General features: G+C 34.8%; 1 protein-coding gene across 1 annotated transcript in view; it reads right to left on the bottom strand.

The window, feature by feature from the left end:
* LOC126886552 (zinc finger protein 583-like) overlaps nt 1-14,947 on the bottom strand; it is a 35,815-nt gene extending 20,868 nt beyond the window's left edge. Inside the window, exon 1 of the mRNA XM_050653507.1 lies at nt 14,511-14,947. Within this exon, the coding sequence (XP_050509464.1) occupies nt 14,511-14,745 (235 nt within the window). The 5' untranslated portion in view covers nt 14,746-14,947. The remainder of the gene's footprint in view (nt 1-14,510) is intronic.
* Nucleotides 14,948-18,720: the final 3,773 nt, after the last annotated feature.

Raw genomic sequence — 18,720 nt, 5'->3', positions numbered from 1 at the left:
TTATTATATCCTCTGAGAATGTACACAGCGTTTTTTAAACAACTTTTGACCCACTGGAATTCATTCATGGTAAGCTAGTGGAAAGAAACATTTCTTATTAAATGTTCCTTCCTTCCTTTGGGAAGTTTTAGGGATAAGTCTAGTCCTAATTAGTTTGACAGTTATATTGTACAAAATAAAAATTTTCCTATACTAGACTTAGTGATGTGCCGGTAAATATATAAATACCGGATATTTATCGGGTAAATACCCAAAAATATATTTACCCACCCAAATTTGGGTTTTTTCCTCTATTTAACCTTAAATTTGTTTTTAAGATTTTAAAGGCTTGCAAGCATGCAACCCGCATTTCGTCACACGGTTTGCGCTGGCTGTAGGCCTGCCGGAGTAGACACTTGTAATTTTGACAAAACAATTTGGAATCAAATGCATGTTTAATCCATAAAGTGCATTACGCTTTTAATGATTTGCAGAAAAATCTTGTTCTTTTATTACCACAATCCCCACTTACAAAAGCCGAGGAGAATACTATTTTACAAAAAATTGATGAGAGGAAGCAAATGGCTCTAGGGCCAATTCATTTGGCTGCAGCACTATTAGATTCCTCGAGTCAGGGTTGCCATTTAACGCCAGTCGAGCATGTGGACGCAATACAAAGTTGCTGACAAAATGAATATTGCCACTTCGAGGTCCGTGAACTTAGCCAGAAAAGTCGGGAAAAAAATGTGATCGATGGCATTCGATTGTCCATTGATTGTCCACCATTTTATTTCGTTAGTCAATCCATCAATACTTAAAAAAAAAAAAAAAATTTCGGGCTAATTTCACAAATTCACAAATTTTCGAATATTTAAATAAAACTCTTGCTATATTGTTTGTCCATGTTTGTCCACCCTCTGATATTTTTAAAATATTTTTTTTTATATATAATATATTGCTTACGGATAATAGGACAGTACCGCCAAAAAAGTACTTCAGACATTAGAATGAATGTTTATGCGGAAGTAGAATCTTAACTACCCATTTGTCTACACCCTCGCAGCGTTTGTCCAACCCCTTAATGTGCAAAACAACCCCCTTGAAGACTTTAATTAATTTTTTTTTAATTCTCAACCCGCGCCAAATTCACGTCCGCTTAAAAACGCATTTAAACGTTATTTCAGGTTCAGAATCACAACTACCCGTTTGTCCACTCCTTCGCAGCGTTTGTCCAACCCCTTAAAGTGTGAAACCAACCCCCTGTTATTTGTATTTATTTTTTTTTATTTTTTAATTCGGGCTAACTTCACGTTCGCTTAAATGCGTGTTTAAACGTTAATTCGGGGGCAGAATCTCAACTACACGTTTGTCCACCCCTTCACAGCGTTTGTCCAACCCCTTAAAGTGCGAAAAAACCCCCCTGTTAATTGTATTTTTTATTTCTTAATTCGGGCTAACTTCACATTCTCTTAAATGGGTATTTAAACGTTAATTTGGGGGCAGAATCCCAACTACACGTTTGCCCACCCCTTCGCAGCGTTTGTCCAACCCCTTAAAGTTCGAAACAACCCCCCTGTTAATTGTAGTTTTTTTTTTATTTCTTAATTCGGGCTAAATTCACGTTCTCTTAAATGGGTATTTTAACATTAATTCAGGTGCAGAATCACAACTCCCCGTTTCTCCACCCCTTCGATGCGTTTGTCCAACCCCTTAAAGTGCGAAACAACCCCCCTGTTACTTGTAATTATTTTTTTATTTCTTAATTCGGGCTAACTTCACGTTCTCTTAAATGGGTATTTAAACGTTAATTTGAGGGCAGAATCCCAACCACACGTTTGTCCACCCCTTCACAGCGTTTGTCCAACCCCTTAAAGTGCGAAACGACCCCCATGGAGACTGTAAATATTTCTTTATTTCTTTATTCGGGCTAACTTCACGTCCGTTTAAACGGGTATTTTAACATTAACTCGGGCGCAGAATCACAACTACCCGTTTGTCCACCCCTTCGCAGCGTTTGTCCAACCCCTTAAAGTGCGAAACAACCCCCCTGTTAATTGTAGTTATTTTTTTATTTCTTAATTCGGGCTAACTTCCCGTTCTCTTAAATGGGTATTTTAACATTAATTCGAGTGCAAAATCACAACTACCCGTTTGTCCACCCCTTCGATGCGTTTGTCCAACCCCTTAAAGTGCGAAACAACCCCCCTGTTAATGGTAATTATTTTTTTATTTCTTAATTCGGGCTAACTTCACGTTCTCTTAAATGGGTATCTAAACGTTAATTTGGGGGCAGAATCCCAACTACACGTTTGTCCACCCCTTCACAGCGTTTGTCCAACCCCTTAAAGTGCGAAACGACCCCCATGGTGATTGTAAATATTTTTTTATTTCTTAATTCTGGCTAACTTCACGTTCTCTAAAATGGGTATTTAAACATTAATTCGGGGGCAGAATCCCAACTACACGTTTGTCCACCCCTTCGCAGCGTTTGTCCAACCCCTTAAAGTGCGAAACAACCCCCCTGTTAATTGTAATTATTTTTTTATTTCTTAATTCGGGCTAACTTCACGTTCTCTTAAATGGGTATCTAAACGTTAATTTGGGGGCAGAATCCCAACTACACGTTTGTCCACCCCTTCACAGCGTTTGTCCAACCCCTTAAAGTGCGAAACGACCCCCATGGTGATTGTAAATATTTTTTTATTTCTTTATTCGGGCTAACTTCACGTCCGTTTAAACGGGTATTTTAACATTAATTCGGGTGCAGAATCACAACTACCCGTTTGTCCACCCCTTCGCAGCGTTTGTCCAACCCCTTAAAGTGCGAAACAACCCCCCTGTTAATTGTAATTATTTTTTTATTTCTTAATTCTGGCTAACTTCACGTTCTCTAAAATGGGTATTTAAACGTTAATTCGGGGGCAGAATCCCAACTACACGTTTTGTCCAACCCCTTAAAGTGCGAAACAACCCCCATGAAGATTGAAAATATTTTTTTATTTCTTTATTCGGGCTAACTTCACGTCTGTTTATACGGGTATTTTAACATTAATTCGGGTGTAGAATCACAACTACCCGTTTGTCCACCCCTTCGCAGCGTTTGTCCAACCCCTTAAAGTGCGAAACAACCCCCCTGTTAATTGTAATTATTTTTTTTATTTCTTAATTCGGGCTAACTTCACGATCTCTTAAATGGGTATTTAAACGGTAATTCGGGGGCAGAATCCCAACTACACGTTTGTCCATTCCTTCACAGCGTTTGTCCAACCCCTTAAAGTGCGAAACGACAACTATGGAAATTGAAAATATTTTTTTATTTCTTAATTCGAGCTAATTTCACGTCCGTTTAAACGCGTATTTTAACATTAATCGGGTGCAGAATCACAACTACCCGTTTGTCCACCCCTGCGCAGCGTTTGTCCAACCCCTTAAAGTGCAAAACAACCCCCCTGTTAATCGTAATTATTTTTTTATTTCTTAATTCGGGCTAACTTCACGTTCTCTTGAATGGGTATTTAAACGTTAATTCGGGGGCAGAATCCCAACTACACGTTTGTCCACCCCTTCACAGCGTTTGTCCAACCCCTTAATGTGCAAAACGACTCCCATGGAGATTGAAAATATTTTTTTATTTCTTAATTCGGGCTAATTTCAGGTTCTCTTAAACGCGTATTTTAACATTAATTCGGGTGCAGAATCACAACTACCCGTTTGTCCACCCCTTCGCAGCGTTTCTCCAACCCCTTAAAGTTCGAAACGAACCCCATGGAGATTGTAAATATTTTTTTATTTCTTAATTCGGGCTAACTTCACGTCCGTTTAAACGGGTATTTTAACATTAAATTCGGGTGCAGAATCACAACTACCCGTTTGTCCACCCCTTCGCAGCGTTTGTCCAACCCCTTAAAGTGTGAAACCAACCCCCTGTTATTTGTATTTATTTTTTTTATTTTTTAATTCGGACTAACTTCACGTTCGCTTAAATGCGTGTTTAAACGTTAATTCGGGGGCAGAATCTAAACTACACGTTTGTCCACCCCTTCACAGCGTTTGTCCAACCCCTTAAAGTGCGAAAAAACCCCCCTGTTAATTGTATTTCTTATTTCTTAATTCGGGCTAACTTCACATTCTCTTAAATGGGTATTTAAACGTTAATTTGGGGGCAGAATCCCAACTACACGTTTGCCCACCCCTTCGCAGCGTTTGTCCAACCCCTTAAAGTTCGAAACAACCCCCCTGTTAATTGTAGTTATTTTTTTATTTCTTAATTCGGGCTAAATTCACGTTCTCTTAAATGGGTATTTTAACATTAATTCGGGTGCAGAATCACAACTACCCGTTTCTCCACCCCTTCGATGCGTTTGTCCAACCCCTTAAAGTGCGAAACAACCCCCCTGTTAATTGTAATTATTTTTTTATTTCTTAATTCGGGCTAACTTCACGTTCTCTTAAATGGGTATTTAAACGTTAATTTGGGGGCAGAATCCCAACCACACGTTTGTCCACCCCTTCACAGCGTCTGTCCAACCCCTTAAAGTGCGAAACGACCCCCATGGAGATTGTAAATATTTTTTTATTTCTTTATTCGGGCTAACTTCACGTCCGTTTAAACGGGTATTTTAACATTAACTCGGGCGCAGAATCACAACTACCCGTTTGTGTACCCCTTCGCAGCGTTTGTCCAACCCCTTAAAGTGCGAAACAACCCCCCTGTTAATTGTAGTTATTTTTTTATTTCTTAATTCGGGCTAACTTCACGTTCTCTTAAATGGGTATTTTAACATTAATTCGAGTGCAAAATCACAACTACCCGTTTGTCCACCCCTTCGATGCGTTTGTCCAACCCCTTAAAGTGCGAAACAACCCCCCTGTTAATTGTAATTATTTTTTTATTTCTTAATTCGGGCTAACTTCACGTTCTCTTAAATGGGTATCTAAACGTTAATTTGGGGGCAGAATCCCAACTACACGTTTGTCCACCCCTTCACAGCGTTTGTCCAACCCCTTAAAGTGCGAAACGACCCCCATGGTGATTGTAAATATTTTTTTATTTCTTTATTCGGGCTAACTTCACGTCCGTTTAAACGGGTATTTTAACATTAATTCGGGTGCAGAATCACAACTACCCGTTTGTCCACCCCTTCGCAGCGTTTGTCCAACCCCTTAAAGTGCGAAACAACCCCCCTGTTAATTGTAATTATTTTTTTATTTCTTAATTCTGGCTAACTTCACGTTCTCTAAAATGGGTATTTAAACGTTAATTCGGGGGCAGAATCCAACTACACGTTTTGTCCAACCCCTTAAAGTGCGAAACAACCCCCATGAAGATTGTAAATATTTTTTTATTTCTTTATTCGGGCTAACTTCACGTCTGTTTATACGGGTATTTTAACATTAATTCGGGTGTAGAATCACAACTACCCGTTTGTCCACCCCTTCGCAGCGTTTGTCCAACCCCTTAAAGTGCGAAACAACCCCCCTGTTAATTGTAATTATTTTTTTTATTTCTTAATTCGGGCTAACTTCACGATCTCTTAAATGGGTATTTAAACGGTAATTCGGGGGCAGAATCCCAACTACACGTTTGTCCATTCCTTCACAGCGTTTGTCCAACCCCTTAAAGTGCGAAACGACAACTATGGAAATTGAAAATATTTTTTTATTTCTTAATTCGAGCTAATTTCACGTCCGTTTAAACGCGTATTTTAACATTAATCGGGTGCAGAATCACAACTACCCGTTTGTCCACCCCTGCGCAGCGTTTGTCTAACCCCTTAAAGTGCGAAACAACCCCCCTGTTAATCGTAATTATTTTTTTATTTCTTAATTCGGGCTAACTTCACGTTCTCTTGAATGGGTATTTAAACGTTAATTCGGGGGCAGAATCCCAACTACACGTTTGTCCACCCCTTCACAGCGTTTGTCCAACCCCTTAATGTGCAAAACGACTCCCATGGAGATTGAAAATATTTTTTTATTTCTTAATTCGGGCTAATTTCACGTTCCCTTAAACGCGTATTTTAACATTAATTCGGGTGCAGAATCACAACTACCCGTTTGTCCACCCCTTCGCAGCGTTTCTCCAACCCCTTAAAGTGCGAAACGAACCCCATGGAGATTGTAAATATTTTTTTATTTCTTAATTCGGGCTAACTTCACGTGCGTTTAAACGGGTATTTTAACATTAAATTCGGGTGCAGAATCACAACTACCCGTTTGTCCACCCCTTCGCAGCGTTTGTCCAACCCCTTAAAGTGCGATAAAGTAGTTGTGATTCCGCACCCGAATTAATGTTAAAATACCCGTTTAAACGGACGTGAAGTTAGCCCGAATAAAGAAATAAAAAAATATTTACAATCTCCATGGGGGTCGTTTCGCACTTTAAGGGGTTGGACAATCGCTGTGAAGGGGTGGACAAACGTGTAGTTGGGATTCTGCCCCCAAATTGACGTTTAAATACCCATTTAAGAGAACGAGAAGTTAGCCCGAATTAAGAAATAAAAAAAAAATTACAATTAACAGGGGGGTTGTTTCGCACTTTAAGGGGTTGGACAAACGCTGCGAAGGGGTGGACAAACGGGTAGTTGTGATTCTGCATCCGAATTAATGTTAAAATACCCATTTAAGAGAACGTGAAGTTAGCCTGAATTAAAAAATAAAAAAATAATTACAATTAACAGGGGGGTTGTTTCGCACTTTAAGGGGTTGGACAAACGCTGCGAGGGGGTGGACAAACGGATAGTAGTGATTCTGCACCCGAATTAATGTTAAAATACCCGTTTAAACGGACGTGAAGTTAGCCCGAATAAAGAAATAAAAAAATATTTACAATCTCCATGGGGTTCGTTTCGCACTTTAAGGGGTTGGACAAACGCTGTGAAGGGGTGGACAAACGTGTAGTTGGGATTCTGCCCCCAAATTAACGTTTAAATACCCATTTAAGAGAACGTGAAGTTAGCCCGAATTAAGAAATAAAAAAATAATTACAATTAACAGGGGGGTTGTTTCGCACTTTAAGGGGTTGGACAAACGCTGTGAAGGGGTGGACAAACGGATAGTTGTGATTCTGCACCCGAATTAATGTTAAAATTCCCGTTTAAACGGACGTGAAGTTAGCCCGAATAAAGAAATTAAAAAAATATTTACAATCTCCATGGGGGTCGTTTCGCACTTTAAGGGGTTGGACAAACGCTATGAAGGGGTGGACAAACGTGTAGTTGGGATTCTGCCCCAAATTAACGTTTAAATACCCATTTAAGAGAACGTGAAGTTAGCCCGAATTAAGAAATAAAAAAATAATAATAATTAACATGGGGTTGTTTCGCACTTTAAGGGGTTGGACAAACGCTGCGAAGGGGTGGACAAACGGGTAGTTGTAGCCCGAATTAAGAAATAAAAAAATAACTACAATTAACAGGGGGGTTGTTTCGAACTTTAAGGGGTTGGACAAACACTGCGAAGGGGTGGACAAACGGATAGTTGTGATTCTGCACCCGAATTAATGTTAAAATTCCCGTTTAAACGGACGTGAAGTTAGCCCGAATAAAGAAATTAAAAAAATATTTACAATCTCCATGGGGGTCGTTTCGCACTTTAAGGGGTTGGACAAACGCTATGAAGGGGTGGACAAACGTGTAGTTGGGATTCTGCCCCAAATTAACGTTTAAATACCCATTTAAGAGAACGTGAAGTTAGCCCGAATTAAGAAATAAAAAAATAATAATAATTAACATGGGGTTGTTTCGCACTTTAAGGGGTTGGACAAACGCTGTGAAGGGGTGGACAAACGGATAGTTGAGATTCTGCCCCCGAATTAACGTTTAAACACGCATTTAAGCGGACGTGAAGTTAGCCCGAATTAAGAAATAAAAAAATAACTACAACAGGGGGGTTGTTTCGAACTTTAAGGGGTTGGACAAACGCTGCGAAGGGGTGGACAAACGGATAGTTGTGATTCTGCACCCGAATTAATGTTAAAATGCCCGTTTAAACGGACGTGAAGTTAGCCCGAATAAAGAAATAAAAAAATATTTACAATCTCCATGGGGGTCGTTTCGCACTTTAAGGGGTTGGACAAACGCTGTAAAGGGGTGGACAAACGTGTAGTTGGGATTCTGCCCCCAAATTAACGTTTAAATACCCATTTATAGGCTATTGATTATATTCAAAATAAGATAGCTAAAAGGAACTATAACGTTAACGGTGTTTTATTATTTCATATGGTCAATGGACATCTATATATGAAAAAACCGCGGAGTGCTACCATTTAAAGCGGTGCGTTTTTGAGAAATGGCTGAATTAGTCCCTGGGCACAGGTTACATTAGGGTGAGTTCCATGCACTTTTGGTACAAACATACCTACATAAAAATTGTTCCTGGTTAAATTTCTTATCCAAATATCACTTTTTAAAGTCAATGATACTTTTTTTTACAAAAATATATTCAAAAGAAAAAGCACAAAGAAACCCAAAAGAAAGAAATTTTGTTTTTTGTCCCATAACTTATGTCCACGAGGATATAGGTATAGATATTGCTTTACAGAAAAAAAAGCCTACATATTTCTTCTTTAAAATGTTGTTTAGTAGAGGTAATTAGAATTTATATTTTTCGAAATATGATTTTTCAAAGTTCGCCACTCATAGCAATTTTGGGCAATTTTCCTTGTTATTTCGCAAATATTGTGCTGTAACTTTTTTCTACGTAACTTTAGGTATATGCAATGGTACACGTAATAGAAATAGAAATCAATTATCTTTAAAATGGTCTACTGTGTATCGTTGTACGACTTTTTTTTTTAAAGAGATTATGGTTTTTCAAGGTTTTATACTTTTAACGATTTTTATAATATAATATAAAAATAAAATAATATTATTATATAATATATTATATATTATATAATAATATATGATATATAGTATATATAATATAATATTATATTATATATTGTATGATACCTAATATAAAAAAATATTATTTTTTACATTTTTTACGATTATTTTTAAAATTTCTCATGATAACTTTTTTTCTTCTACATTTAGGTATTATACAGGGTGTCTGCGTAACTTGGGACCATATGGGAAACTTCTTTAATATCAATTTTACGAAAAAAAGTCATTCTTTATAAAGTGCTCTGCACAGTGTAAAACCTAGGATGCAATCATCAGATATCAAATTTTGTCAACAGTATACGAGGTATGTCAAAAAATATGAATTTTGCTCAAGAGCAAACCACTTTTATATTTCAAAATATCAAAAAATTTTATAATGAAAAGTTATTTGTAATTAAAAACCATATTCAAATATGCAATAACAGCCTTCTACTTGAAAAAAAAAAAATTCTAAAATTTTCCTAAATTACCGATTCCGAACATCATTTTTATTTATTAGACATGTAATAACTCTTTTATTAATAATTTTAGGAAAAAAAGTTATTCTTCATAAAAATCTGTGAATGGTCTAAACCTCAAGATGCAATCATCAGTTATCCAAGTTTGTTAATTTTATACGAGGTGTGTCACGAGGTTTGTGAATTTCTAAATTCTTTCTAAATTCATATTATTTGACACACCTCGTATAAAATTAACAAACTTGGATAACTGATGGTTGCATCTTGAGGTTTAGACCATGTACAGATTTTTATGAAGAATAACTTTTTTTCCTAAAATTATTAATAAAAGAGTTATTACATGTCTAATAAATAAAAATGATGTTCGGAATCGGTAATTTAGGAAAATTTTAGAATTTTTTTTTTTCAAGTAGAAGGCTGTTATTGCATATTTGAATATGGTTTTTAATTACAAATAACTTTTCATTATAAAATTTTTTGATATTTTGAAATATAAAAGTGGTTTGCTCTTGAGCGAAATTCATATTTTTTGACATACCTCGTATACTGTTGACAAAATTTGATATCTGATGATTGCATCCTAGGTTTTAGACTATGCAGAGCACTTTATAAAGAATGACTTTTTTTCGTAAAATTGATATTAAAGAAGTTTCCCATATGGTCCCAAGTTAAGCAGACACCCTGTATTATATAACAATAAAAGCTTATTTTGTTAACTTTAAAATGGTGTATTACAAAACATTCTAGGATTATTTTTGAATAAGATATTATTTTTCAAAATGTAATAAGTACTTGAAACGATTTTTGATTTTAGTATTATTTTTTAAATTTGTCACTATAACTTTTTTTTCTTGTACATGAATATACTATATATTGCTCAATAAAGAGAGCTTACTTTCTGTTCTTTAAAATGGTGTATCATCTATATTTAAATAATGGAAACCAAGTGATTCTTTGATATTTTTTAGCTGTATTATTTAAAATAATTTCTTTTACAAAAATTACATAAACATTAGTCTTAGAAAACATCACTTTAATTAAAATTATTTAAACGTTGACATTTAAAAAATTTTCAAAATCAAAGTCCATCTCTTCGTTAGCATTAGCTTCAATATCTTCCTCTGATACCTCAGTTATCTTAGTTTCCACAATTAGTACCCATGCACATGCACCCTTTGCAGAATATTGAACAACTAATTCCTATCTTCCTACAACCGCAGATTTTTGTAGATCCTTTGGTACATTCACATGCCATTTTTTCAAGCAAAGCTTGTGGTGCAGGAGCTTTGACAGCAAATATTGAAATTAATCCATATTTTGAAGTTTGCCCGGCCGAGTCAAGTGGATCGAAAGTATTACCTATAAAAAATAAGATTTAATCATAACACACAATCACATAAAAAAGTTATAATGATAAATTTAAAAAATAATCCAAAAATCAAAAATCGTTGCAAGTACATACCTACTTATTACATTTTGAAAAAGCATATCTTATTCAAAAATAATCCTGGAATTTTTTATAATACTTATAAAACAGAATAAGCTTTCATTTTTATTATACATATAATATATACCTAAATGTAGAAAAAAAAAAGTTATAATGGGAATATGGGAAAGTTAAAAAATAATCGTAAAAAATATAAAAACTCGTTAAAAGTATAAAATCTTGAAAATGATAACCTCTTTAAAAGAAGTCGTACAACATTATACGGTAGAACATTTTAAAGGTAATTGATTTCTATTCCTCTTACATGTACCATTGCATATGCCTAAAGTTGCGTAGAAAAAAGTTACAGAACAATATTTGCGAAATAACAAGGAAAATTGCCAAAAATTGCTGTGAGTGGCGAACTTTGAAAAATCATATTTCGAAAACTGTAAATCCTAATGACCACTACCAAACATCATTTTAAAGAGAAAATATGTAACTTTTTTTTCTGTGAAGCAATGTCTATACCTATATCCCCGTGGACAGAAGTTATGGGACAAAAAACAAAATTTCTTTCTTTTGGGTTTCTTTGTGCTTTTTCTTTTGAATATATTTTTGTAAAAAAAGTATCTTTGACTTTCAAAAGTTATATTTGGATAGGAAATTTAACCAGAAACAATTTTTATGTAGGTATGTTTGTACCAAAAGTGCATGGAACTCACCCTAATGTAACCTGTGCCCAGGGACTAATTCAGCCATTTCTCAAAAACGCACCACTCTAAATGGTAGCACTCCGCGGTTTTTTCATATATAGAGATTCATTGACCATATCAAATAATAAAACCCCGTTAACGTTGTAGTTCCTTTCTATAGTACATACTCAATAGCCTATTAAGAGAACGTGAAGTTAGCCCGAATTAAGAAATAAAAAAATAATTACAATTAACAGGGGGGTTGTTTCGCACTTTAAGGGGTTGGACAAACGCTGTGAAGGGGTGGACAAACGTGTAGTTGAGATTCTGCCCCGAATTAACGTTTAAACATGCATTTAAGCGGACGTGAAGTTAGCCTGAATTAAAAAATAATTACAAATAACCGGGGGTTGGTTTCGCACTTTAAGGGGTTGGACAAACGCTGCGAAGGAGTGGACAAACGGGTAGTTGTGATTCTGAACCTGAAATAACGTTTAAATGCGTTTTTAAGCGGACGTGAATTTGGCCCGGGTTGAGAATTAAAAAAAATAAATTAAAGTCTTCAAGGGGGTTGTTTTGCACATTAAGGGGTTGGACAAACGCTGCAAGGGTGTAGACAAATGGGTAGTTAAGATTCTGCTCCCGCATAAACATTCATTCTAATGTCTGAAGTACTTTTTCGGCGGTACTGTTCTATTATCCGTAAGCAATATATTATATATTTATAAAAAAAAATTATTTTAAAAATATCAGAGGGTGGACAAAAAAAATTATGTGGTGGACAAACATGGACAAACGATGGACAAACAATATAGCAAGAGTTTTTTTAAATATTCGAAAATTTGTGGATTTGTGAAGTTAGCCCGAAAAAAAATTTTTGTTTATAAAAAAGAATTGATGGGTGCACTAACGAAATAAAATGGTGGACAAACGTGGACAATCAATGGACAATCGAATGCCATCGATCACATTTTTTTTTCCCAACTTTTTCTGGCTAAGTTCACGGACCTGCCACTTCGGCTTCCAGTGACTTAACCAATTATATAGCAAAGGATGGGCTATGGAAAAAAGAATTTGTATGGATTTCTGCAGCATCAGTATCGCCATTGGTATGGTGGAAAGGAATCTGCAAAGGTAGTCGTCTTTCGGAAGTTGCTGTTCGCATATTATCAGCTCCAGTTAGCTCTGCAGCAACTGAAAGATCGTTCAGTACGTTCAGTTGGATCACAATAAAAAACGTAATCGTTTGACAAACACTAGGTCTGGGAAAATTACATATTTTGGCTCACAACTGGAAATTACTACATGAAAACGAAAAAGGAAAACGTGAAATTGATGAATTGACAACAGGCCAAGCTGAAGAGACACCAAATCCAAATAATGACTATATTGACCTCAGCGATGATACTAGCGATGGTGAGGGTGAAAATGAGAGTGAGATCAGTGAGATGTATATCCCGTATAGAGATGATAGCTCAACAGCTAGTGAGAATGAGAATCTCAGTGATTTAGATTTTAGTACGTAATATGTGTTAATGTTTCAATTTCTTGAAAAAAATTTGTTTTATTAACAACTAATTTTTTAATAAAAAAACCCATATAAATACCCAAGTTGGGTAAACACCCAGTAAAAACCCTGGGTATTTACCCAAAATATATTTACCGGGTATTTACCCATCACTAACTAGACTACTACTACTAGACTCCAGTAATTTCTACAGAGTTTCAATAGTCTTCAGACAACTTTTCAGTACACTTAAATTTAAATTTACTACAATTGATTTGCTGTGGTACCTTGGAAGCTCTGAGTTTGTTTTTCATTATAAATATGGGCCCCATTCTAACCGCTTTTTTTGTTTTCGTAATATTCAATTGTCAATTTACGCCATCTTTTACTGGGTTTTCACAGGAAAAAGTGTGCTGAAATTTAATAAACTATCATAGTCTAAAATTATTTATCGGATTTTCGCATGAATATATTTTGTCAAAATGAACATTTTGTAATCTTCATCTCCGATAAAATTAATTATCAGTTTTTAACTTAGAAATATTTCTAATAAAATTAGTAACTTTACACAGGAAAAAGAAGATAAATGATTCTACCGGATTCTCATATTATAGATATGTTTACATCAAAGTATTTTTATCAGTAAAGTTATATATCAGGTTGGTGCTATTTAAAAATATGAGTTTACGGTTTTTACCATGTTTGGTTTTTATTAGTTATTGTGCTTAAAAATGTTAATATCAAATAATAACATTTACTAGTGGTAGGAGACATGTTTTTACTACAGCAGAAATAAAAATACCGGATTTCATAATTTTGGTATTTATCAGGTTTTCGCTCGAACCCCTTGATATAAAATAGCAAAATAATGGGGAAGTCAATGAGAACTCCAAAGATCTAAAAAACCATGACCAAGAAATCTCTATATTCTTACCCCGACATTGGTCCCTTTGAGATTTTCTCTACCAGTTTCAGAATTTTGCATACAACTTTTTTCCTGTTAAATTACATGTGCTGTAGTTCCTTCTAGCCTCCTAATTATCCTCCCTCTATAAAGCGAATACACTTGTCTGCTTAGATGGTGGTTCAGTTGACTAAGTATAGCCCAATTGTGAAAACAGTACGCTTCATGTGATATATTCTCTCATCCCACGGCCACAGTGTATAATCAGTAGTGTATTAAGCATTATTTTATTTTTTATTTGCAATATGAATCCTAAAAATGCAATTTTAGAAGTTGCCCTATTGCAGGAAGCACTAGTGCACTAGCACAGTGGATAGAAAGGAGATTGAAACAACTCTGGCCAGAGGACAAATGCCATTTACATTGAACCATTAATGGATGGTACCTGCTACAACCCCTATTCCTATATACCACATTTACTAATTACCCTCTATTGAGTAGATTGTAAATTAAAGTAAATACCTGGATAATAGAAGAACTTTTTATGGGTAAGTTAAACTTATTGTCTTAAAATTGTTGTGTTATAAACAAGTAGTTAGCTATACCACTAGTTAGTTATTCTGTGGTTATACGAATTTTTGTTATTTTCTTACCCTTTTTATTGTTTTGTTTTTCTTCAAATGGTACAAGTTGATTTTCATCTTCTAATTCAGTCTTTATGGGAAATTCCTTTAAGTCTAAACAATGAAATGTATCATAATATGTAGTTTCTCTACTCGGCTCCTCTTTAATATCATTTTTAAAGCTATCTATAAAAGCATCATCCAGTTTATTAGAAAAAAATTCTATGTTACAGGTGTCTTCACTAAATTCTTGTTTCACTTCCATTTGATTAAGCAAGTTTTAATAATTAAACCCAAGCGATGGTTTCTATATGTACAATTATAATATAATAATTACAATTATTGAATATGTATGTTTTATAATCTGTGTATAATGTCGTATAATTAATAGGCCCTTAGAATATAAAATAAACCATTTCTTCTATTAGAATTATTTCTATTCTATAGGGCTTTTCATTCACAGTCATTTGTTTCGAGCTTCTGTCATGTGTCAAATTGGTCAAATAATATTAATATACAGTCGGAAAAATGAAAGAATACCCATGAACGATCACATCAATCAGTTATTTTGTATTTGCTGTCGTTTTCTAACAAACGTTTGTTATTTATAGAAAAAGACAGCAAATACAAAATAAGTGATTGATGTAATTGTTCATGGGTATTCTTTTATTTTTCCGACTGTATCTACATCGTACGTTATTGGTATTAGGGAGTTTTTGTTGCTACGTAACGTACGCATCTCCGTATACGTAAAGCCACTAACGTGTCGTAGAGGACGAACGTTAAAATAGGTAGTTTTTGTGACTGCCTTAACGTAACGTAAAGCAAATCGTAAAGTAATTTTTAAATTCCGTTGACATTAAAAAAATAAAACAATGTTCACACAATATACAATTAATATACAAATGTAAAGAAAGATAAATGAATGATGAAATTGTATGGTTTTTATTGCTTCTATTTAAATATAAAAATATTATTTTTCCTTAGGTTAAAATTTTTTTATTTTTGTTTATACCTACTTTTTAGTTGTAAATTATTGTACCTACATCAGAATTCCAGTATAATGTAAATAGTTTGTTCATATTTATTTGAAAATTGTACAGAAATTAGCTCATTTATTTATCAAGTTATTAATTGTGGTGATCACTGTATTTCTTAAATTAATACAAGATTTGTTTGTTTTGCTTTATTAATAGACAACTTGAAAACAATAAAATTTTAAATCTATTATGAAGTTCCAATTTCCAATTACAAACACAGAATAATTTTACTCAAATAGACTAAACCAATAACCAATATAATCTTAAATATTTATAAACGGGTACTGGTAGTACGCTGATGAAATGTTCATTTGGTAGCCATTGGTAGGTAATCGCCAATCGGGCAAGATCCTCGTGTGCATTCGGTGACTTTCGTCTCGATAGGGATGCGTTCTCACGTACGTATCAGCAGTGGGACTCTATAACTTTTATAGCGAAAGCGTAAGCAAGTCGTAGCGAAGCGTAGCAAAGCAACGGTTCAGTTCGAATCGTACTCTGTATTGTGTGACTTCGCTTCGCTATACTATCGCAATACTCTACGAACTGGACCGAATTGAAACGAACGATTGGGTAAAAATTAACGGCAACACAGCACGTCGTTTCAAGATTTTAGAGTTCTGTAATAATTGTCTTGTTCTATGCCATAGATAAACTCCGTCCTGTGGAAATGTGATGTGATTCTACATATTTGACAGATTTAACTAACCTATAATTCCAAAAAAGCATAAGGTAAACAAAAACAAGTGTTTAATGTTGAAATTAAATAAAATGTTGCCTATAAATTTAATAATTTTCGACGAACAAGAACGTAGGGATCAGTTACGGCTGCTTCGTGAAGAAGGTAGATTTTTAAGGGATAGAAGTGATTATTTTGGTTTGCCGGATTTACGATTCATAGAGTTGTTTAGATTAAATAAAGATTTATTCCATTACCTTTTTAATGAATTGCAACCGTTGATGGATAACATTATATATATTTCTATGTTAAAAAAATGTATTTGTGAAAACTGAAAACTCAAGTACACTATGTATTTGTAAACAACAACGGCCAAAAAAACGAAACGTGGTAAAAAACAACCTCAAAACCAAGTAAAATTGTCAATTTCTTCTTGTAATACGTCACTCTAAGCGCTAAACGTGGTGAAACGAAACCACAAATAATCACGTTTCGCTTTACTTCCGAACTCCATTCGGTATTGCCGGCGTCATCCGACAGCAGTTTACAGAGTATAACTTGATGAAAGCGTTCGGAAATCACGCTTACGCTTTCGCTATAAAAGTTACAGAGTCCCGGTACAGAGCGCTACTTTAGGTAATACGCATCGAGATACGGGAGTTCAATCATTAATGCGCAAGCGTATATGTCAAAAAGATGGGTTACGTTTACGTATTTGTGTGCACAAAAACTCCCTATTATTGTATTACCCGTATTACCAAAGATACAAACCGAAGACGTATGACGTAGATATATTAATATTATGTGACACATGACAGAAGCTCGAAACAAATGACAATCGATGAAAAGCCCTATTATACGCTGTGAGCTCGTACGTAGAGGGGATATTTACAAATTCGTGAACGCCAGTAGTGACAAGTTTGTAAACCCACTCTTCTATGGTAAACGTTTACTGGTCAAAGTGATTAATTTAAAATTAAAATTAAAAACATTAATTATAAACAATATTAGTTGGTCAAAGCTGTGGTATATATTTTTACCTTAAATATACTTACGTTTTAAATACTGAATTTAAGTTTTTTTAATATTCCGTAATATCTAATTATAAATAATCTATTACAATCTTAGCGCCATCTACACGATTATTGTCAAAGTATCCGAAGTAAGAAATTGATATTTTATCAATAGAACGTCAAAATGATTAGAAAAATCTTAAAAAAATCGATTACAATTTAATTACTTTTTTGCGTTGTAAATATTAAGCGATAACAATTAAATAATAAATTTAAAAATTACCGGTAAAAGTTGGATTAGTAACCGCTAGGAGCGACACCAGCGAAGCTCACAGCGTATAGCCACTTTACACGATGCAAGTAATTGCGACATTTATTGCACAAGTTCTTGCAGCAAGAACTTCTGCAGCCCTCGATTGTCATTTGTTTCGAGCTTCTGTCATATGTCGTATAATCCGTGTATATTAGGTTTGTTCCAACACGACCGAGAACCGTCACGAAACGGTAACGCTCCTGCGCAGTAAAGAAAATCCGTTCCAACAAAAATATGATCGTCATCGGATCGTCCTTCCCACTGTTCCAACAAGAATTGTGATCTTTCGGTGACGGTTTCGTGATGATCATTTCAGTAATCGGGCAAATGCATAATGTGCTGGTTGGACTGACTTGAGCACTAGGATTTAATTCTTTAAATTTTTTGAGCCTTTGATCGACTAAAAGCACACAAGCTGTCACCAACAAAAATGACAAATATATGATTACCGTCATGGGACGATAACTGGGCGATACAATTACGAACATGCGCACAACAAACGGTACAAGTAGTTTCGTGACGGTTTCTGGGCCGTCCAAAAGTTCATGTTGGAACAAACCTATTAATATTATACACAGAGTATACAACATATGACAGAAGCTCGAAACAAATGACTGTGAATGAAAAGCCCTATAAGTTGCAACTAGCTTTCTGCAATAGGGCTTTTCATTCACAGTCATTTGTTTCGAGCTTCTGTCATGTGTCACATAATATTAATATATCTACGAAATACGTTATTGGTATATACAATAGGGAGTTTTTGTTGCTACGTAACGTACGCATCTCCGTATACGTAAAGCAACTAACGTGTCGTAGAGGATGAATGTTAAAATAGGTAGTTTTTGTAACTGCCTTAACGTAACGTAAAGGCTGTATGACACATTTTCTTGTATCATTTCTAATATCGTTTCTGATATGTCAAAAAAATGCATAGTGTCATAAACAGATACAAGAAACGATATCAGAAACGATACAAGAATTTGAGTCAGACACAGATTCTTGTACAAGAACTCCGCCAATTTCTGCGCAAAGAGCAAAAACGTAAAACCTGCTGGTAAAACATCTAAAATGTCATAATTACTTACTCATAATGGCGGCTGAAATGAAAATGGGATAATGTATTGATGAATTTATTTGTGTTTTTGTAGGTATTATTTATAAATCTTTTATTGATACTTAATATACCGTTTGGTATGGA

This window comes from Diabrotica virgifera, chromosome 6, assembly GCF_917563875.1.
Source record: "Diabrotica virgifera virgifera chromosome 6, PGI_DIABVI_V3a".
NCBI lineage: Eukaryota > Metazoa > Arthropoda > Insecta > Coleoptera > Chrysomelidae > Diabrotica > Diabrotica virgifera.
This window is presented reverse-complemented; position numbering and strand designations above follow the sequence as displayed.